At 39.4% G+C, this 22,989-nt stretch overlaps 1 protein-coding gene across 11 annotated transcripts in view; it reads right to left on the minus strand.

The window, feature by feature from the left end:
- The window catches only part of EFCAB11 (EF-hand calcium binding domain 11), a 110,969-nt gene that overhangs the window by 77,962 nt on the left and 10,018 nt on the right, over positions 1–22,989 (minus strand). For 6 of the 11 annotated variants that reach the window (XR_006176484.2, XM_065595584.1, XM_065595585.1 and 3 more), the window contains exons 3-5: positions 22,939–22,984; positions 20,222–20,323; positions 17,372–17,462 (exon numbers count right to left, since the gene is read on the minus strand). Coding sequence is in view for 8 of the 11 variants with exons in the window: in XM_065595584.1 (XP_065451656.1) it covers positions 17,372–17,462; positions 20,222–20,323; positions 22,939–22,984 (239 nt within the window). In the remaining 3 variants the exon portion in view is untranslated. Of the gene's footprint in view, positions 1–4; positions 10,548–12,822; positions 15,464–15,861; positions 15,957–17,371; positions 17,463–20,221; positions 20,324–22,938; positions 22,985–22,989 lie in introns of those variants that run through there. The other 5 variants (XM_005285383.5, XM_008165715.4, XM_065595588.1 and 2 more) reach the window with 5 other exon arrangements.

Here is a 22,989-nt window from a genome sequence, read left to right on the forward strand (position 1 = left end):
GAAAGATGTAATACAAACCAATCACAAAAATACAAGTACGACAGCAACATGCACACTTTTAAAAACCTTGACAATTTTCTGAATATAAAGATTACTAGAACACACATACAGTTTGTGTACTTTTACCAATATTTTACTCTTAATTAAAATAAAATACCTAGGACCAAATGAAAGGATTGTGAGAACTGTAATTATCTAGTGCATACTATTATGTGCTAGTACATACTGACAATTAGTTTAAGCATGTTCATTACACTATGTAATGACTTAATATGTCATGTCAAAAACAAAGTACAAGCCCTTTCACCAATTTTTTTAACTAGGCATTAATTCAATAAAGTTTTGTTAGCATGAAGAATTATGGTATCCTTTTACCAATCATATTGTAAGTTCTAAGGCAGCTTTCTCAATTTGCAGCAGAGATACAGAGACAGCAAGCATCAGAAAACAATGTAAACATTAGAGACACATTAGAGAATAATACACTTGTAGAAAGTTGATTTCTAATTCCAAACAGAACAAGAAAGGTTGTTGTTTTGGTTAAAGCACTGGATTAGGATTCAGGAGAGGTGGTTTAATTCTGGACTCTGCCACAGATTTCTTTTGTAACAATGGGCAAATAATTTAATTTCTCTGTGCCTCTGTCCCCCATCTTTAAAAGTGGGATTATAATGCTACCTCTCCACCCTTTGCCTGTTTTGTCTGCTTCGATCATAAACTCTCCAAGGCAAGGACTGTCTTATTGTCTATTAGTACAGCATCTAGCACAATGGGGGCCTGACTTTTGATTCAGGCTTCTAGGTGCTACTATAATACAAATAAACAACAACTCTTTAGATTAATCATTAGGAATAAGTGAAAAATTCCATCCATAGTTGCCTTTCTTGAGTCTATACTATACTCTCCTGGGCTAGCAAAATATCTAGGACAGATTACACTTTCAATAAAAGGTACATTTTAGAGGATACTGGTAATCTTTTACCCTAAAACCGGAACTAACTCTAATTTCAATAAAAATGGGAATATTCTGAGGGAGCTAATGGGGTATCTGAAGCCTTCCTAGGGTGACCAGATGTCCTGATTTTACAGGGACAGTCCCGATTTTGGGGTCTTTTTTTTTTTTTTTTATATATATAGGCTACTATTATCCCCCACCCCCTGTCCCGATTTTTCATATTTGCTGTCTGTTCATTCTAAGCCTTCCCCTCCAGGTCAGTGGTTCAACCTAGTACTGGATGATCATGACCAACAGTTTTTGCTGTCTAATAATTGCTTAGTAGTCTAAGTAAGATGAGTTTGGTGGTCCGGAGTTTATTTCCCAGTGGACAGAAATTGTATCATACCAACAGCTAATGTAACAGAAAATAATGAACATCCTAGTTGGTAGTCCCAGTAAAAGAGACCATGGACTGAATTGTCATAAGTCTCAAACAATGCTTTCACTCTTAGAGATGATCCCTTTCAGAACTGAGACACTGTCAGGGGAAAGAGAAGAAACCCACACTAGTTGTTTATAAATAATAATTCAATCCCCAAAACTGTCAATTTGGCATATTTTATGAATGCTATATTTATACATTGTAAAGGCTATTCTATAGGCTTACCCTATGTGAAGTAAACGGTCTTTAAAATAAGAGGACACAGAAGTAGAAAATATCTAAGCATTTCATTTAAGTAATGTTTTTAGACCAGGTGTGTAGTTTTCAAAAGTTTAAGGTCCATTTTTTGTAATGGCATATTCCTACATAGGAAGAAATATACCTAATTTTTCAGATGCAGTTGATGCATATACGCAGGACTATATACATACATTTGCACATGAATTGCATTCCTGGATCCCAATCCTGTATACACTTAATTTTAAGCATGCAAGTACTCCTCCTCACTTCAATGGATCTAACCTACATGCTTTAAGTTAAGACTGTGAGTGAGTGTTTGCAGGACTGGAACGCAGAAGAGGAAAAGATTTAGGTACTAGATAGTATCTGTTTAAAACCTATATTTTCAAGACTGCATCTTAAATTGGAGTAGGTTTACTTATTTACTTATAACAGTTTTTCTGTCCACTGAAGTACATTTTTAATTTTTCCACACAAATAACTGAGGAAAGTAGTTTGACTTGACTATCAATGACCTCCATCAAGTGAAGCATCATCCTTCTCCTGCAAAGGCACTTTCAAAGCTTTAATTTGCTTTCCAACACTAATTGCCACCCTGGCGTTATCCATTCAAGCTCATGGCCCTAACCATAAAAAAATAACAAATACAAACCAAACAATAAAACCCAAGAAAAATTCTTAACGAAAATCCATTAAGGGATCTATTTCTTATGAAATAACTCCCAAAAGGAACATTCCCCTTCCCTTTATTATTAATTATTTATGAACTGGCCTACTTATGCATAACCGTATGCCACTGTTATTATTAAAATTAATGGTCCTTGGTTTGTATTCCTTACTCTTGTGAAGACTGCAGGATCGGGCCCACTGATTAATTTCAAGGGAATATATCAGAAGGAGCCTTTGGTTCCTAAACAAATATCATAATCTCTAGAGCACTTTTACCTCAGGGCAATATTTTTGTTAATTTATCACCCTTGCACGTAGTTGGTATTTTTAGTATTAATGATGGGGTTTTTTCGATTTCCCTTACTTCTCACCAGTTAAGGGCAGGGACAGACTGGGTGTTCTGACAGTCTCTGGATTCTTCCTCATCTAGCAAAAGCAGTCTGGGCGAAGGCAGGAGGAGCTATTGGGCTGTATTTAATTCCTGCCCTCCCAGAGCAGGAAATTTGTCTATGGAGAAATAGTAGAGATGGGACACCAGTCCCTGATAGGAAACTTCAAAGGAAGCTGGAGGGCCAGAGCAAGAAAATATTTTCTTGGATGAAAGTAGCTTTCTGTAAATCTCTGTATGTGATCCAATGATATTCAACGTGGTATATTGTACAGATGTATCAGTTCATGAGCAATAATATGTTATTTCTGAGCATGTGACCAGCTTTTAACCAATGAATTGAACAAAAATATACATTCACAAATATATACACATGTACACATAAAAATGTATTTTATCAATTGGAAATCATTTTGAAGAGATAACAATACAGACTTGTGTATGTGATTAATTGTGATAATATGAAAGGCTGCAAGACAGTTGCTTAAGAAATGAGAACAACAAAGGAATAAACTACTGCAGGCATCACCAGAGCTGGAATGATATTGTACTGTGTACTACGTTTCCATGGCAACTAGCCATAGGAAGATGAATGTTTCATATTCACTCTGCTCTGCAGTACATGTCTATAAATCAAACTTGCATAAAGAGCATAAGATTTCTGCTGTGGGGTGGGTCTCAAAACTGGGTTATTTTCTTGTTACTGGATAATTTATAAGAAAGAAATATGAAACAATTAGGTCATTTTTAGCGATGAAAGAACACACAAAAATATTAATACATCTCTGGCATGTGGCCCTATTAATTTAAGTGTAAAGCAGCATAAAATTCAGATCATGAATGGGATACAGTGCTTCTGATCTATGAGCTCTGGTGTATGCTTGCTAGCTTCAGAAACTGTATGTCCATTATTATTTCTTTTTTTAAAAGACATATGTCATTTATTGACTCTTTCACATTTTCATCTTCATAATAATTATCATTTTTCAGATTTGTTCTGCTACTTCACTTTCATTATTATAGTTTGAGGATTCAACAATTAAATATCTTCCTCTTATACACAAATAGTACAGCTAAGACAGATATTTCCTCGATAGTAGTAATTAATAATGCTGTACATTTTTAACTAGGTTAACCAAACATAAATCAAAGTTTCACAATAAAAAATGGAAAACATCTCTTGCACTGCTTTCTGGCAACAACTGGTATGCCACCATACAATGAGGACACCATGTTCACTTTTCATTATAAAATGTTCAGCTTAATAATTTCACATTATCCTATTTAAACTTTTCTGACAATTCATACATGTACTCTCAAAGAGAGAATGAATAACATGGTTATGAAAAAAGTTTTAATTCATAAATCAACCGTTTATCAAAATAAATAGTGTTCTACCATTAAACCACTCGCCACTAGGCATTACTAGAACCCCTGTGTAATGAATGGCTAGTGTTCTTACAGAACACAGACATTTCAATCAGATGTACCATGATTAAGCACCCAATGTGCATTTTGTCTAATATACCTGGTAAGATCACAGAAACAGTTGAACTCTACAATTCATTTTTACCACAATATTTGTGTACGTACTATGGTCAATAAATGTGATCAAATATAAATTGAAGATTCACCTGAAGCTTACATTACCCTTAGCAGCAAATTACACAGAATAGTAACATTTTGGGGAAAAAAACACAATATATTTAGCAGACAATTTCTAAATGAAATTTTACATTAATCTGTATGACATGCAAATATTCTTGTATTGGTCTTATTTCCTTGAAAAAAAATAAAAAAACTGCACACTTACTATACCCAAGAACACTTTTGAATCAACTGTATCTAGTCTCAGTTCTTACCTTAAACAGAGCATTTAGCACCACCAAATGGTTGAGAAGATCTATTGCCAGTTTGAATTCATTCAGTATATCTGATCATGTTATTTTAGGTCTATAAATACACTTTATATCCAATACCAAAGTGAAGCACAGGTATTAACTGTTCATTTTTGGTGTGTTAGAGAAGTACACTATGCATCGTAATCCATATTATCTTGTTATATCATACTAATGATATAATGAATCTGTAAACTCAGGGGTTGTACCATATGACTGGAGAATTGCTAACATAGTTCCTATCTTTAAGAAAGGGAAAAAAATGTGATCTGGGCAACTACAGGCCTGTTCATTTGACATCTGTAGTATGTGAGGTCTTGGAAAAAATTTTGAAGGAGAAAGTAGTTAAGGACATTGAGGTTGATGGTAATTGGGACAAATTACAACATGGTTTTACAAAAGGTACATCATGCCAAACCAACCTGATTTCCTTTTTTGAGAAGGTAACAGATTTTTTAGACAAAGGAAATGTGGTGAATCTAATTTACCTAGATTTCCGTAAGGCACTTGATATGGTTCCACATGGGGAATTATTAGCTAAATTGGAAAAGATGGGGATCAATATGAAAATTGAAAGGTGGATAAGGAACTGGTTAAAGGGGAGACTACAACAGGTCGTACTGAAAAGTGAACTGTCAGGCTGGAGAGAGGTTACTAGTGGAGTTCCTCATGGATCGGTTTGGGGAACAATCTTATTTAATCTTTTAATTACTGACCTTGGCACAGAAAGTGGGAATGTGCTAATAAAGTTTGCAGATGACACAAAGCTGGGAGGTATTGCCAATACAGAGAAGGACCGGGATATCATACAGGAAGATCTGGATGATCGTGTAAACTGGAGTAATAGTAATAGGATGAAATTTAATAGTGAAAAGTGCAAGGTCATGCATTTAGGGATTAATAACAAGAATTATTGTTATAAGCTGGGGATGCATCAGTTGGAAATAACAGAGGAGGAGAAGGACCTCGGAGTATTGGTTGATCACAGGATGATTATGAGCCGCCAATGTGATATGGCCATGAAAAAAGCTAATGCAGTCTTGGGATGCATCAGGGGAGGTATTTCCAGTAGAGATAAGGCGGTGTTAGTACCGTTATACAAGGCACTGGTGAGACCTCATCTGGAATACTGTATGCAGTTCTGGTCTCCCACGTTTAAGAAGGATGAATTCAAACTGGAACAGGTACTGAGAAGGGCTACTAGGATGATCCGAGGAATGGAAAACCTGTCTTATGAAAGGAGACTCAAAGAGCTTGACTTGTTTAGCCTAACCAAAAGAAGGCTGAGGGGAGATATGATTGCTCTCTACAAATATATCAGAGGAATAAATACCAGGGAGGGAGAGGAATTATTTAAGCTCAGTACCAATGTGGACACAAGAACAAATAGATATAAACTGGCCATCAGGAAGTTTAGACTTGAAATTAGACGAAGGTTTCTAACCATCAGAGGAGTGAAGTTCTGGAACAGCCTTCCAAGGGGAGTAGTGGGGGTAAAAGACATATCTGGCTTCAAGACTGAGCTTGGTAAGTTTATGGAGGGGAAGGTATAATGGGATAGCCTAATTTTGGCAATTAATTGGTCTTTGACTATTAGTGGTAAATATGCCCAATGGCTTGTGATGGGGTGGGATCTGAGTTACTACAGAGAATTCTTTCCTGAGTGTCTGGCTGGTGAGTCTTGCCCACATGCTCAGGGTTTAGCTGATCATCATATTTGGGGTCAGGAAGGAATTTTCCTCCAGGGCAGATTGGCAGAGGCCCTGGGGGGTTTTCGCCTTCCGCTGCAGCATGGGGCACGGGTCAGTTGCTGGAAGATTCTCTGCATCTTGAAGTCTTTAAACCATGATTTGAGGACTTCAATGGCTCAGACACAGGTTTGATAAAGGAATGGGTGGGTGAGAGTCTGTGGCCTGCGTTGTGCAGGAGGTCAGACTAGATGATCATAATGGTCCCTTCTGACCTTAAAGTCTACGATTAAAAATGTAAACTGTATTTTAATAGTAATAAAATGCATAAATGGAAATCTAGGCAACTCATTTTAAAGCACGATGCCAGGAGAGAGCAAAACAAAATGTATGTTCACCTTTATGAGAGCATTTTTGCACACACAGAATCAGGCAATTGAACATGTAAAACCTGTACTTTTCTGATCTCAACGTGCAAATGTATATGGTTATTTGTGCTTGTTGAGTAGCTCATGTGCTGCACAAGGATTTGTACATTTGGCTCTGAATATTGAAATTATGGTAGTTGTTTGTTTTAATGTAAATTACAATAATGACAGAGGAATAATGCATGTGATCAGAGAGAAAAAGAACGTTTTGACATGTGATTCATTCAAAAACATTTTTGAGTTTAGCATGTAATTCACTATTTTAGGATCTGAAGTCACAAACACATCTATGTGTGTGTGAGCATACATGCATGTATACATTAAGTATCTAGGATGATATCCTACATCTATTAAAGACAATGACAAAACTACCATGGATTTCAATGAGGTCAGGATTTCTCCCCTGTTGTACAACAACTATCTTTGTACTTCTCTCCTTAAGATTTGCCTGGCCCTGGCTTCAGTGATTGACATGTTTCTTTTAATTTTTACTAAAAATAATAGATTGGTAGATTTGACGTTCAGCAGCAAAAGTATGCCCTATACTGCAGCAGCAGAAGCTAACTAGGCATTAAAAGCTATGACTTTGAATTTTCTTTCTTTAAAAAAATATTTTCTTTTTTCTAGTCTCTTCTGGGACTAAGAACCCACTCAGCTGTTTTTACATTTTTTTACTTCATTTTTATAAGAAAAATCTCAAACTTTCCATGCTTAGCTTCTTAAAATTAAAGTGATGCAGCAGTATGTGAAATGCTATAGAGACAGCACCTTTACCAACCTGCAGGGTTTACAATATTAAGAAAGAAAGTTAATTTAAAATTAAAGTTATTTAGATGACAACTTCATATAGTTCCAAAATGAACTCATTAAGCTCTTTTCTTTCTAGTCCCAACAAGCCTATCTTAGAGCTTGCTCCTGCTCTTGGTCATCAAAGCATGCATTGTCATGCATCTTACATGCACTTATATTATAAATGATGTTACATAAAGTACACAGCAATTCTGTACCTAAGATCTGAATTTAACCAAAGAGCTCAATTCTGTGTGTGTGAAAGAAAGAAAAAAAGTTGGGGGCAAAGGAGGAACATTCTAAAGCCAGTGCAGTTTAAACCATATATTGGTCTGTTTAGTTTGGCTGATGTGAGGGCACAGAGATCCGAATTTTGTGAGATGACAATATTGATGCTTCTGGCCCCTAAATTCATGTATCTATGTGTTTCTGCTTCACCAGATGGTTCATTCTGGTCACCTGTCTAGGCAAAGCTTTCTAGACATCACTTTACCCAACAAAGTAAAACTTGCGTACTAAGGGGAACAAGTACCCTCAATGATTTCAGTTGGGGTTTTTAGTGGAATAAGGTACTACTCAACACAGAGTGCCAGAATCTGGCCCTAAGTGATCACTATTATATGAGAAACTGCAGTCCAAGTAGCAAAGTCTGTATTAGATTCCTCTCCAGCTCTCAGACCACATTCATAAATATGGAATCATAAGACACACAGCTTGGCAATACTGCATTATGGTATCTACTGATCAATATGTTTTGCAACATTTTACAAGTATGACATATTTTTTGTGATGTGAAAAACATATTACAAGCTTCAGAGTGGTAGCCGTGTTACTCTATATCAGCAAAAACAACGAGGAGTCCCTGTGTCCTCCCTTCTTGTCACCTGTTGAGAATAGCCCACTTCCACCTTAATTGAATTGGCTCATTAGCACTGACCCCCCACTTGGTAAGGCAACTCCCATCTTTTCATATGCTGTGTATATACCTCTCTACTGTATTTTCCACTCCATGCATCTGATGAAGTGGGTTTTAGCCCACGAAAGCTTATGCCCAAATAAATTTGTTAGTCTCTAAGGTGCCACAAGGACTCCTCATTGATATTCAGCTGATGTGAGGGCATATCAGCTAAAATCTGGATGCTATACCTCAGTGAAAAAAACAGTGCAGCATACCTTTTGCTTCACTAGAGAAATGTGAAATCACAAAATTTCCATTCTGTTATGTTCTGTCATACATGAGATCACATCCTGATTCCCAATAAATCAATGGCAAAATTAGGAGCAGGTTTGGGCCCAACATTTTCAGAAACGATTTTGCAAAACAAAGCCATGTTTAAATATATTTCAAGTAGTAGAGAGTAAAACAATATGAATACCAATTATATGAATAAGTGTACTTTATTTAATCATGGTTAACGTTACTTTGCTTTGGTCAGCAGACCAGTATGGACCTTACCGTAAGTCAATATATTTGTTATATTTCAAGAGAAGGATTTTAAACAATTATAGCACAGAAAAATCGAACATTAGCTGCTTCTCATACAACAAAAGAATCCTTAAATGACACATCCACAAGGGTCACTTTGTCTAGCTATTATACATTATTTACATGTGCCCATTCACCTGCAGGCAATGTTCCCAAAGTGACTGCAATGCAGAATATAAAGTAACAGCAGAACATTTTTAAAATCTTTACTACATGGGTTCTCAACCTTTTTCTTTCTGAGGCCCCCTGCAACATGCTATAAAAACTCCAGGGCCCGGGGGGGGGGGGGGGGGGAGGGGAGGGGGCTTGGGTATAGGTGTAGTTTGACTTCTATTTTGGGTGGGCAGGGGCTAACGGGGCTCGAGCCAGCTCCACATGGTGGGGTCCAGGGAGGGAGTGCCAATCCATCTCCACCCCCTAACTCACCTCAGCAGGCTGCCCGCCTGTCTGGGTTGTGTGTGTATGTATGTGGGGGGCACAACCAAAAATTATAATTCAAAGGTTGGGGGCTCAGCTCAAAAAGTTTGAAAACAGATGAGGGAGCAGGGAGAGGGATAGCTAAGGGCTGTGTACGGGCAGGGGTTTAGTTCAGGCTGCAGACAGGAGCGTAGCTAGGTGCTGTGTGCGGACAGAGGGATAGCTTGTGTGCAGGGAGAGGGGTAGCTAGGGGCTATATGTGGGCAGGGGGTAACTTAGGGTGCAGGGAGAAGGGTAGCTAAGGGCAGTGTGTGGGCAGGGGTGTAGCTCAGGCTGCTGGCCAGAGTGTAGCTAGGGGCTGTGTGCGGACAGAGGGGTAGCTCAGGGTGCATGGAGATGGGTAGTTAGGGGCTGTGTGTGGGCAGGGGGGGTAGCTCAGGGTGCAGGGAGGGGATAGCTAGGGGCCTGTGTGCAGGCATGGAGGTAGCTCAGGGTGCAGGGAGGGGGGTAGCTAGGTACTATGTGCGGGGAGGGGGGTAGCTAGGGGCTGTGTGCTGGGAGGGCTCCCCCGTGGTCCCTGTTCCCCAAGGCTCTTCCAACCATGGAACTGGGTCCCCCCGCCCAGGTGGCTCTTACTAGCTGCATGAGCAAAGGGGGCTGGGAGCTGAGGAGCAGCTTCAACCCTCTGCACCAGCAGGAGCAGGAGACCACCGTGGTACCAGCCAGAAAGTAGTGGCTGTTCCACACTGCCCAGCTCTGGCTTCCTGCCTCCAACCTGGTCAGTGGGCGGGGAGAGGAGGAGGTCGGGGGAGGGGGTATGTGGCGCTTCCCTGGGGCTGCCGTGTTCTTGCACTGTAGTTTGGGTGGGGGCAACACCCCCGTGGCCTCCCAACTCTGCCCCCCTCTGGGCTTAGGGCTTCTGCCCCATGGGGAGCACCAGGTCTCGGGGCTCCAGAATTCAGCCCAGCTGCTCCCAACTTCAGTCCCATGGGGGGCACCGGGGATTGGGGATTCAATACCACAGGGGGTGCCGGGAATCAGGACTTCAACCCCGCGGCTCCAAACCTTATGCTCCTGGTTCCGGCCCCGCGGGAGTTGCTGAGACTCGGGCTCTAGGTTTCAGCCACCGGGCCCTGCTGCCCTTCTGAAAGGGCTCGCGGACCCCCTGTTGAGAACCACTGCTTTACTAGGCAAGAAAAACAATATTTTTCTGTCCTCTTTTTATTAATGTGGGTTGTTGCATTTTCTTCTTCTTATATAATACAAGGCTTACTATAAATGGATGTTTCTTGGCCTATCTTCAGTCTGATCAGCCACAAATACTATACACTCCCCTGTAATGCACCATATCCTGAAGAATGCTCTGAAAAGAGCTTTCTAAAATGATTAGCCCTACAGTGATGTGTTAAATCTTTAATGCACAAAGGTAAGAAGGTCACTCAACATACAAGTTATTCCATACTTAATGTCCCTTCTGCCCCTTTTTAGTTACCCTGAAGATGCTTTGACTGCTGCTCTGCTAGGTGCCTCACTATGCACCATACTGTGGTGCCAGAAAAAGAAAAAATAGAAAAAAACAACACAATGCAAAAAATAACCTCACAACCATTACAAAATTACCTTTAAATAACTTTAAAACTAAAACTGTTAATTTGGACCAAATATTCACATGGAGTCTTGGAACAAATACAGTATAATTTCATTTTAAGACTCTCAATACAATGAATATTGTTAGTATTATAATAATCTATTACAACTTTTATAAGAACAAAACATACATATGATGTCTCATTAGTTCAGACAAAACTAGTATTTCCTGCAATGCAGCTTTGGGACTCTGATTATGCAACTGATAGCCAAAAATTAAAAAAAAACACCCAAACATTTTTATAAATCACTCAAACTTCATCCATCTGAAATGGATAGAGGGAGAAACGTTCTTGCAATATAAGAATTCCCACAATACTTTAGAACTGTGGATCAAATAACTTTCTCTTTGTGAGTGCTGTTGTGATAATAGAGCCTTCAAATTTACTCTAATTGTGAATTTAACTGTAAAAAGTGAGTGTGACATAAAAAAATGGCACAATAACCTATAACAAATGTTGATGGGAATAGGTGCCAGAAAAATCAGACCGAAAAACTGGATTCGCCTAAACTAAAAAGGCCACATCAATATAATCAAAGGACTGTTGAAATTATGCTTGTTAAAAACAGATCATGGCCAGAAGTTCATGAACCAAAATTGGTGTGTTGAGTATTAGGCCTAATTAGTGCACAAAATAAATAAGGGGATGGGCTATTCCACACACCATTCCCTTTGGGGGTCTTTAAAGAAAAAGACTTTGGGAGGAAAAGACTGAAAGAACAGATGGAGCAGAAAAACAGCCAGAGACTACTGAATCAAGCTTCGTCACCATGGTTCCCACTCCTCCACCCCCCATCTCTTGGGACTCCAGGCCTTCATCATCCTAATCCTGAGAGATGTCCTTACCAGACCAGGCCAGATAAAGGTACCCAGACAACAACATCACCATATCTATCAGCTCCAGCTGAATCCCAAACACTGCTTTGGATAAAACGGAATCAGACTAACAACAGCAGCTCCAACCCATTTCTACTAACTTCTCTTTTGCCCAAAAGGGACAGTTATTACCATCTTTGACACCATCCAAAAGACTATCAGAGGGGGGGGGGGGGAAGGGGCGCAGGGAGGGAGGGTTCCTTCTAAAACTCTCTACAGCTAAAGGGAAAGGGGAAAAAAGTTACAATAAAAGCCTTACTTAATAATTTATATTTCAAATGCTTTAACTGTTTTTCCTTCTTTTGTGTACCTTTAATAAAAGTTTAAAGGATTTTAAATGGTGTGTTTGCCATGGTACTAAAAAGGTTGAGGTCTCTGTATGCCAAACTCCAGACCTTGTTTTAACACGGTTTAATGTTGGACAGTGACTGGGTTATGTTGACACCTTTGGCCCATATAGTCCATCTAAATTAATACAACAGTATAGATTGGGGTTAAGTTTCCAAAGTGACTTAGAAACAGGCTTTTAAGTGCCTTTTGAACATTTTACCCACAGGCTACTAAGTTATTATAGCACTTTAGGAAATTTTAGCTGTAGTCTCACGTAGAGTGTACTAGCATGTTAGTTCCACAGTCTTCAAGAGACAACTCTCAAGTTCCAGTTTCTCAAACAAGTCATGAAATTGTGAAAATGAATATTTTTAGACTTCTGAAGAGACATTGTAGGATGCAATGTATTAGTTTTTCATGCTTGGTAATATTTAATCAGTGCCTGTAATGTCTATTTAAAATCCCAGACAAATCCCTTTTTCCTTGAATGGAATGTTCTATATACATACGACTCCTGGGGAATTCTGCGTCAAAAATTGTAAAATTCTGCATATTTTGTCAAAATAATGCAATATAATCACACCAGTTTCAATTGTTTTAGTAATTTATTTAAACTACAATACAGAAAAAAAGTCACAATAACTACTCAGCATTTTCTAAACACCTGAAAGTTAAGTTATGAACACTTGGTAACTAATACCCTGCATTCCAGTTATAATTCTGGATTTTCATTTAAATTACATTACAGAACACCAAACAGCAACAACAACAAAGAGTAGAATGTCATTTTAAATTGCTCAGACTTTCATATATGAAAGTCATAAAGTTTTGCTAATCATTGTCCTGCATTTCAGTGCAATCCAGTATTTTCATTTAAATTATAGTACAGAAAACAAAGAGTCTTCAAGTTTTTCTCACTGAGTGATTTCCTTCTGCTAGAAAGGATCAAATTGTACAGTGTAAAACTTTGCTCTGCATCTGCAGAATTTGAGACAATATTTATGCAATTCAAGGCCAGCTTGGCGATATTTGGAATTCTCTCTGCCATTGAAAGCCAAAACACTTGGAGGTCTACAAAAATAGGTTGACTTTGAATAGCTTCAGGCACAATCTTTCCCCTGTACAATTTTAGCTCCTGTTCAGGTACCTCAGAAAAACTAGATATTGCTTGAAAGTATTCACAGTGTTCTGGCAGGATATAAACATGAGGATTGAATAACCTACAGGCTTTGAGAAAATTGAGACCTGGTTGCTCAAATGACAAATATTTGTCAAGATTTTCAGATGCTTCATGGAATGCCTCTTTAAAGAGATCTAGACAGGCAAATCTTTTAACAGGAGATACGTTTTCTGCCCCCCTAAATTTGAAGAACTCTGAGGTGTTTTCTGAAGGGAGCTCTAGATGTGAACTGCAATATATCTGCAGTTCTTCCACAAAGTCAAATGCTTTAATTTTGCAAGGCTTCCTGCTCTCAAATGCCAGATTTAAACTGAGAATTTGTTCACATTTCTGTGCTAGAAAAGTGATCTTTCAACAATGCATAATTAGTTGGGTCATTCTTCATTTTCTGAATAGTTTGCACAGAAACTGGGGAGCTGCTGTTGCACTCTTCATTAAAGAATTCTTTGTAGAACTGAAAGTTCTTAGATACTGGACAGCATGGAACCAGCTGTTTCAGCGTGTTCCACCTGGGCTAGGAGGCAGGGCCATCCTTAGGATTTATGGGGCCCTACGCAGTATTATTAAACTGGTGCCCCTAAGCTCCACTCAAGGCAGTCCACTGACCCCAGTGTGTCGAAGTGGCACAGCCACCACCCCCACCCGCAGACCCCCAGAACCCCCTCCATTGCTGACGCACACTGTGCTTCATATGCAGCAGATGCTGCATCAGTGGTTCAAGGCAGGCTTCGCACGGTCACATGGGGGCTGCATCTTGCCAGAGCCCATGGCCCTCCTGCAGCCCCTCGCCACTCCTGGCTCACCACGAGCATTTTGACAGGAAGTACCAAGGAGTAACAACAACAGAGTGTGTGTGTACGCGTGACAGAGTGTGTGTGTATGTGTGTGACAGAGAGAGAGAGCCGGTACATGTCACTGTGTGTGTGTGTGAGAGAAAGACAGATTGTGTGTTATGGGACTGTGTGACAGAGTGCGTGTGTGTGTGTGTGTGTGTGACACACAATCTGTATTGGGGAACTGTGACTCGTGAGAGGCACACTGTATGTGGGTGTAAGAGCCAGTCTGTGTGTGAGAGAGACTGTGTGTGTGTGTGTGTGTGTGTGTGTGTGTGTGTGTGTGTGTTTAAGTCCCCCCCTTCACTCACCCCCACCCCTGACTCATGTGGAAGTTTCGCTCCTCCTGTCCTGGCCCTCGGCCAACTGAGGAAGGAGGGGACAGGGTCAGGGAGAAGTCCACCAGCCCAGCATTGGGGAGGGGCCAGAGAAGAGAGGATTCCAGCCACGACCAGCGAGGGGAATGGTGCCCCAAATTTTCTGGTGCCCTACGCAGCTGTGTATGCTGCATATACCTAGGGACGGCCCTGCTAGGAGGCATGGATGCTTTGACATCTGGAGACTCCTCTTGTAATTTCTGGTTCATGAAATGGAAGTACCTCTCTTTCCTACTACCAGAGTTATAGAACATATTTTTGAAGCACCTTACAAATGTATCAACCATCTAAAAAGGCTTTCTAAATGATTCACCGATTAAATTAACAATATGTGCCAAACAGAATTTGGAAATAGTTTAGAAAACTCAGGCTCAAATGTCTTTTTCACGTAACTAGCACTGTCAGTATCAATTACTACAACATTTTCATAATCAATCTGGTACTCATTTACTGCTTTGACTACAGCCTGTGAAACAGTTGAGTGATTAACAGCATCTAAAAACACTGTATCCACACACACACAAAAAAAAAAAAAAAGTTAATATGCCCACTGAAATCAGGTTGTAATGGTGCAAATGGTACATTCAGAATTGATCTTGCCTCATCATCATAACATTCAAAGATAACAGCGATTTTTTGTCTTTAAGCTTCAGTTTTTAGTTTTCCTTTTCTTTGAGGTACACTTCAGGTAAGTACGTCTCAGTCAGTTGTGTCCTAGCAAGATTTGTACCACCATTCCGGACCCTGCTGTCAAGAAATTCTCTCACAAGTGGGTGGTCAGTCTTTGACAAGGGGATGTTGGCACCTGCTAGTGTCTTCACCCATGGCAGTACAAATCTGAAAGTAGAAGTAGTTAGATAAATCTTCAGTGAGAACAAATATTTACCATCCATGTAACATCTTAAATATATGAATAAACGTATTAATCTAAGATTAATTTCTGAATTTCTAGAATTTACTTTAGATTTATATATAGTAATAATAGGTATATCTCCATATATTATCCCATAGAACTGGAAGGGACCCTGAAAGGTCATGGAGTCCAGCCCCCTGCCTTCACTAGCAGGACCAAGTAAATAATCATGTAGTCATCACTTACAAAAAAAGTAGTTTAAAAACAGAGCTGTCTATTCAAGATCTCAGAGCAAGCGAAGAGATCCCATCACTATGACTGTGCTATGCTACTTATCTTATTTTTCTGTATTATAACAACATTTTCTTATATTTCCACTCACCTCCACATATTCTTTTTCTGCCGCTGTTTTGTTTTTCAATGAATCGTAATAGTCTTCTGACGTTTATTTCTGCCTTCCTCTTGAACCACATCTTCCTTCAGTTTGTGTTTTTTGGATGCAAAATGACCCACAATTACAGACCGTCAGTCATGATTGAGAACAACATTGCACAATGTGCAAAATAATTTGTCCCCATCCGCATGCAGTTTTGTAAGGAATTCTCGAGCATGAGAAGCTGACATAGCTGTTTTTGATGTGTGATGTGATGGCCATTCACATCATGCAAAAGAATGAATATCCCTTTGCCCTTTGGTAACTTCGTCTGGACTTGGCTGGGTACTTTGGGAAGTGCTTGGTTCTGATTGTCCTGACATTTTATTGACTGCTTGGTAAACGCTTTATTTTGCCCTCAAAGTCTTTTTTTTTTTTAAATGGGTAAGTAAAATAAACCCTTACCTGTAATCTAACCCCACTGTGCCACTTTGGCACAGGAAAAAAGTGAGAAAGCACATAGCCCTTCCTAGCTGAGGATTCCCTTACTGTCATTTATATTAAGGCTCCTTTACATCACTCTGGCAATGCAGGGGCCTTAAAAACTTTCACAGATTTTATGCTCCTGGGGGAATTGACTAAGAATGGGAACAGTCGACTAACAATAAAAACATTAACATTAAAAGTCAGGCGCTACATTTCTGCCTCAGAGAATAAGCTCAATTAACCATCAACAGTAAGTTCAGGAGTGCCGCCAGCTTTTCTGCTGCCCTAGGCGGTGGAAGGTCCCGCCCTGAAATGCCGCCCCCCACAGAGGTGGCGGACAGTCCCTCCGCCGAAATACCGCCGCGGTCGCCACCCCCCAAATTGTAGCACCCTAGGCGACTGCCTAAGTCGCCAAATGGGTTGTGCCAGCCCTGAGTAAGTTGAACAATGTTACTAACTACACAGTCAGGCTGCTAGTGCCTCAGAGAATGAATCAATTAACTAAGGCAGGGCTGCTACATTAGTGCCTCTAACCTGCCTCATGCATAAAAAGCCCTACCCTTACATGCCAGAGAGCTGCAGTGGCCAGGGGGAGGGAAAGACTCTCACTCTCTCGCTTGTTGGCACCCACATACCCTCAGCCCCGCCTGCCCCTGACGGTGATCATGCAGGCATGCACGCACACCCAGTCCCCCCGTCCCGTCTCTGAGGCTGCTCCAGGCATGCTGAAACAGACGTGCTGCCTGGGCTGCCGGGCAAGAGGCATGTGTCCACCGGCAGATTTTTTTTGCATTTTTCTGCACGGGGCCCACAGAAAAATGCAGGCCATATGAATTCTGTGCCCCCACATCGGCGCAGAATCCCCACAAGAGTAATATACAAGGATGTTGAAACAAGAACATGCTGAAGCTTGTATCTTTTGCTCTGGAACATAACCTATTGTTTCTAAATGTTTTATATATTTGAATTAAGAGAAAATTAAAGACTGCTATCTAAGAACAAGAATCAAACAAGACTTTTATGTTTGTCTTACCTGAAAGCTTCAACTATGATCCTTTCAGGTAATTTTGGAGCAATGGACTTGAAGGCTCTTTTGAAATCTTCCAAAGTCAAAAATCCTCTATCTTGTTTAAAGTAGTGGGAAAATAAGATAAAAAAATACTATGAAGACTTATGCTTGCTCAAGAACCAAACATCAAATTTTTAATACATTAATATTTATAAGCCTGTCCAGCAGATTTTCAGAATCTAAGTACACTCTTTGAAGGGGAGGGGGATAGCTCAGTGGTTTGAGCATTGGCCTGCTAAACCCAGGGTTGTAAGTTAAATCATTGAGGGGGTCATTTAGGGATCTGGGGCAAAAAACCTGCCTGGGGATTAGTCCTGCTTTGAGCAGGGGGTTGGACTAGATGACCTCCTGGTCCCTTCCAACCCTGATATTCTATGATTCTAAGTTATTATAATTTCAACCGAAGTATTTTAGGAAATGGCTAGGATCCACATAGCGTAGGGTAGTGGGGGGTGTCAAAAGATGAGTGATTCAAGAATGATTTTGTACTGTCATTTTGGTGTATGCTACCAAAAACTCCATTCAAAGGAATTACCCCTGCAGCATCTGTACTGTACTGTTTCATATTTAAGAATTAATTTTAAAAACTGTCATTTTGAAAATAAACTTTTATACTGGGGAAACTTTCAAATGCACACTTTAAAATACACTAAAATTACCTTTTACATGTGTTTCACAATTTTTCTTCCCATATTTGCTAATTATCAAAATTCCACATGTAGAGTTGTATTTAAACAAGGTTTCCCTCACAGTACATTTTCTCTTCTAGATTAATTCTGCAATGAAGTTATGATACTGAATATATAACATCAGAACAAAGTCCACGAAAGAGACCAACCACCTATGATTATGGGAATGTCTATACTACCAAATTAGGTTGCTGGAGCTATGCCAGCATAACCCTGTAGCGTAAACACAATCTATACTGCTGAAAGATATAGGAACACCACTTCTCTGAATGACAGTGCCAAAGATGGCAGAAGCATTCTTCTGTAAACATACCTGCATCTACACTGGGGGCTAGGTCACCATAGTTACGGCGCTCAAAGGTGTGTTTTTTCACTCCTCACTTCCATAGCTATGACAAACTAACTTTTAGGTGCAGACAAGGCCTATGACTTCACTGCAGGATCCAAATGAAAGAGAAAGCAATAACTCAAACAGGGTTTTCACTGGGTACGTATGGGGAGGAGGGAGAGAGAGAGAGAGAGAGAGAGAGACAGACAATGATGGACAAAACAAAAGAGCATGGGGTAGCTGCTGAGGTGCGTACGCCTCTTTAAAAAGCTTTATGAAGCAGCTTCTAGCGGGTCAGGACAATAATGCTACCCATCAATTTAACAGATGGGAAAACGGATTGGATACACAAGATGCCTGACAGCTTTGGATAAAAGCGGGAGAATATATAGGGGTAGGTGCCTCTTTCCACTGTTCATTGGACAGCTAGAGAGATGTGAACTAATTGGTCCTTGGTTCCCACCATCATTTATTTAAATCCTGGCCCAAGGTTTAGCAGGCCTCTTGCCCCATGTTTAGATGAACCCACGCTCCCTCCTTGTAGTTCTGGAGTATAAGAATTGTACTTCTAGGTTGCTTTATGTTAATTTGGTGCAACTTGCAGCCAGCATCCAGGATGGATAAAAGGCCAAAGGGATAGTGATCAGAAAATAAGAAACATGGGATTTTGCTATGGACCTGGGTCTATGGAAAAGGGGTGACCTGAAGTCCTTGCAGCCTGCAGTCCCTGTCTGTCTGTCCCTTCTGTCCCCTTTGCTGGGGGAAAGGTGAGAAGATTCAGCAGAGCAAGCTGAATCCTTTGGGGTAGGCACTGGAGAGTCTATCCTGAGTTATGAGCCATATGATAGATGTCCAGTGTAGGGTTTACAGAACCTACCTAAAATGCCTGGCATGGGAAGATGGGGCAGATAGTGCGCCTATCCAATGTTAAATTTTAATAAAGTTGCAGCCTGCCATTTAAAATCTCTCTCTGTGTCTGTTCTCATTTTCTTGTGTGTCCTGATCAAGCTTCAGAGGATGCTTGACTGACTCATTTCAGCACCTGGCCCTCCCTCTATTCCCCATGGGCCAAGCCTGTTTCAGGCCAGGGACAGACAGGAAAAAAAAAAAATCACATTGAAAGGATAGTATAAATGTTACATGCCCTTGGTTCACTGGCCCTATTCTCAAGCTTCTCTCCTCTTTGGTAAGGGGAGTGGGGAGGGGAGGAGAAGAATCACATTCCATCCCCATAGCCTACCAGAAAAGGAAAAGAACCACCAAGCCTGGGTCCCAGAATAATCCATAGAAGATGATCCTTGCTGCTTTGTCTCTTCCTCTTCATCTGTCAGGCAGGGGAAGGGAAGATTCCCTCCCATCTCCTCGGAGAGGAATCGGCAGCGCAAGTGGTGTGCATGAGTGAGCAGGGAAATATTAGAAGAAGAGGGTCCCGAGGGAGTTCCAATAATCAGGATGGAGATACGATAGTGGTAACAGTAAGTGGGGTCAGGGTAGGTGAATAGCTAGAGATGGTTTTCTTCAAAAACTGGAGAAGCATGTGGTGGAACAGAGAACCTGGGAGCCTACTGCTGGCCTCAACTGCCTGCTGTCCCTCCTTCTGTTAATCATCTACCTGCAATGCCATTACTATATTAGTTACTTTACTTGGAAACAGAGAAACATCGGAAGATAGGGCTGGAAAACTCCCATCTAGGATACTGCCCAAATACATTTTGCTTTGTATTAATGCTCTATTTTGCATATTTGCTTCAGTACGGAAGTCTCTCTTAAAAAACTCTGCAGGGAAGAAAAACTTACATTGCATGTCAAAAGCTGTGAATATCTGCCTTATTTCACTATGGTGTAGTTGTGCAGCCTTCTTTGTACTCATAAGTTTTAAAAATTCTTCAAGTAATATACCTAGAAAAATGGAAAATGTGAACATACCTCCCACAAAAGCCCCCTCTGCTTTATTTGCCCACTGCAACTATGAATGACTCAGGCAATATAATTGTAACTGCTTTATTATTAATGATAAGAACAAGAATTGAAACAATTACAGTATCTTTCATATTGTTAGGTTATGTGAAAATATTCTACTAGAGATTTGCAAAATTCAACTTCTTCTCAAATTATATTTCCATTTACCTGGTCTTTTTGGCTACAATGCCATCTTGCCTTAGACTGGGAGAACAGGACAAAGAAGTGGTCTCTCCAAAGTCAATAGCACTTGCATTCCACAAATAAAGGCATAGAGTGTATTGCACAAACAATGTAGCTGGCATCATTCCCAGCACTGTCTAAACCCAATGAAATGCTCTGTAGCCTCAGGTTTGGTTTCCTATGAGTCTCCTAATAAAATTGCATGGTAACACTGGATTGCTTATTACAGATTGTGTAAATGTACTTAGAAACAAATGTATCTGATTTTTTTTAGTGAGAGTTAAATAAAAGAGGTTGGAATGCAAATATAGTTTGTCAAATCCAACCCTAATTAACTGTCTGGTATTTCTGAAAGCAAAGTACTTGTATAAAAAAAAGAAATCTTAGGAAAAAATGTATGCCCTAGTTTTTAAAAATAGAACAAGTCAAGACAGAAATAAATGTAATTTCAACTCAGAATTCTCATGTAGGCTAATCTTGTGCCTTATACCTGTGAAATATACAGATTTAGACCTATTTTATACAATTGAAATGATTTATAAAGGACGATGTCACTGTATTAGCTAGCTTTTTTAAACAAATATAACAAGACCTCTGTGGTTTCTTTTTCTTACAGTTTTTCCATATCAATTTATTTCTAATATGGTTCAGAAGCATAGCTCCTTCAGCTCCACCTACTGTCTCAATTCAAACCTTAAACTACAAGTTCTCAGGTTCCCAATGTTTTTTTCATTACTGCTTCTTGAAAACATCACATTCTCAGTTTCTAGAATTATAGACACATGCTGGTTTCAACTACTAGGTTCTGTATATACACAATTTCTTTAATAACAAGGGATGCCTAAACACATTGAACTTGCCTGCCTGAGCAACATCCCTTTCAATTGGATAACTACGGAAGTAAAACCTTAGAAAAGCAACAAGGGCTGCAATCCATTTATTTATTTTCTCTTTCAAAGTGGCACATAAGACCGGAAAATTATAGTATACAATTTTCTTGTTAAAGAACGACCCCTACAGTACTGTGCTGCCCATTCATTGATCTCTTAGCACTGGCTTTTTATCTAATATAACTACAGAGCACAAAACTACCTCAATACATAAGAAGCCACATTTCTAGGTAGAAATAAAGTGTTGTCTCATCTGTCAACTGGACACTTAAAAATCCATAATCTAAAAATCCAAGTAAACAGTTAACTTTATGCTTGTGTCTGGACTTAGTTTTGCAGATAAGATTCCACTGCTGTTTATCAATCCAACAGACAAAAAATGGAATGGTGGTAGAGGAACATTGTCAGACAATTTTCATCACTTACCAATACATGCTTTGCTTACTTCCTGCATTTCTCTCAACTTAGATTATGAAAACAGACTAGCCAGATTTACTTTTCTTTCTAGTCAGCTTCTGTCTATTTCATTTTCAGATTCTCATACTCTAGCACAATGCTGCTGTATTTGGGATGCATGTACTGCAGAAGTGCATTTATTTGTTAAAAGCCACCTCTTTCCACTTACAATTTAAGAGACCATTTCAATTCATCTATAAAGTCTTCCTCTTTAAAAAAAAAAAAAAAAAAAAAAACCCTCAATTTTGAGTCAATACATCTGCACCAAAGCAGGGATAGTATAGTATATACCTAAGGTGGTTTTTACCAGGTAAAATAATGGGCTTTTACCGCTCAGGGAAAAAACTAGTTAGCCCCAGTTCTAGGCATTTTCTGTTTTAAAAACTGTTCCATTAATGCACACTGTATTATACTTAGCTTTAGTTACATATTCAAATTGTGGTTACACAAGGCAGTAGATTCAGAAATTAATTTAGGGTTCTACAAATAAAAAGTACAACTGCAGTAAGGGTAATACTAATATATGTAACATAATACTGAAGTTTGGAATGTCTCTATACATTTTGGTTTGGTATTTTCTCAAGGAATTTATATGCCATGACTCATATTTCGGTTTTCAATATTATATAAATATTATATATGCCAAAAAAACCATTAAATATTTTTTCAGTAATTTTCATTAGTATATTCTAATAATTATTTTCTTTTTCCCAGTTTAAACTGGTATTTACCATTGCCTGCCCTAAATTAGTTTTTCCTGGAAAACTGCCAGCCTTGCACCAAAGACAAAAGCGAATTTTCATCATGAGTCCCAAGAATTTAGCAATTAAATAATCCTGACTCATCAACAGCCTCTGTAAATCTCTGTAATTAATCTGTAGCAAATAAATAAATAAATGAAATAAATTACATAAAAATAAAACTATGTAAAAGTTCTTTTAAAAGTCTTTATAACCTAATTTTTAGATTACAGAAGTCATGAATGAGAACAGACTAGAGAGAAAGGAAAGCCTGTTTGCATATTACCTGAATTTTTTTGTTGCACTGAGGCCATTACTGAATCCACCTCCACCTGGA

This window comes from Chrysemys picta, chromosome 4 (assembly GCF_011386835.1).
Source record: "Chrysemys picta bellii isolate R12L10 chromosome 4, ASM1138683v2, whole genome shotgun sequence".
Classification (NCBI taxonomy): Eukaryota; Metazoa; Chordata; order Testudines; family Emydidae; genus Chrysemys; species Chrysemys picta.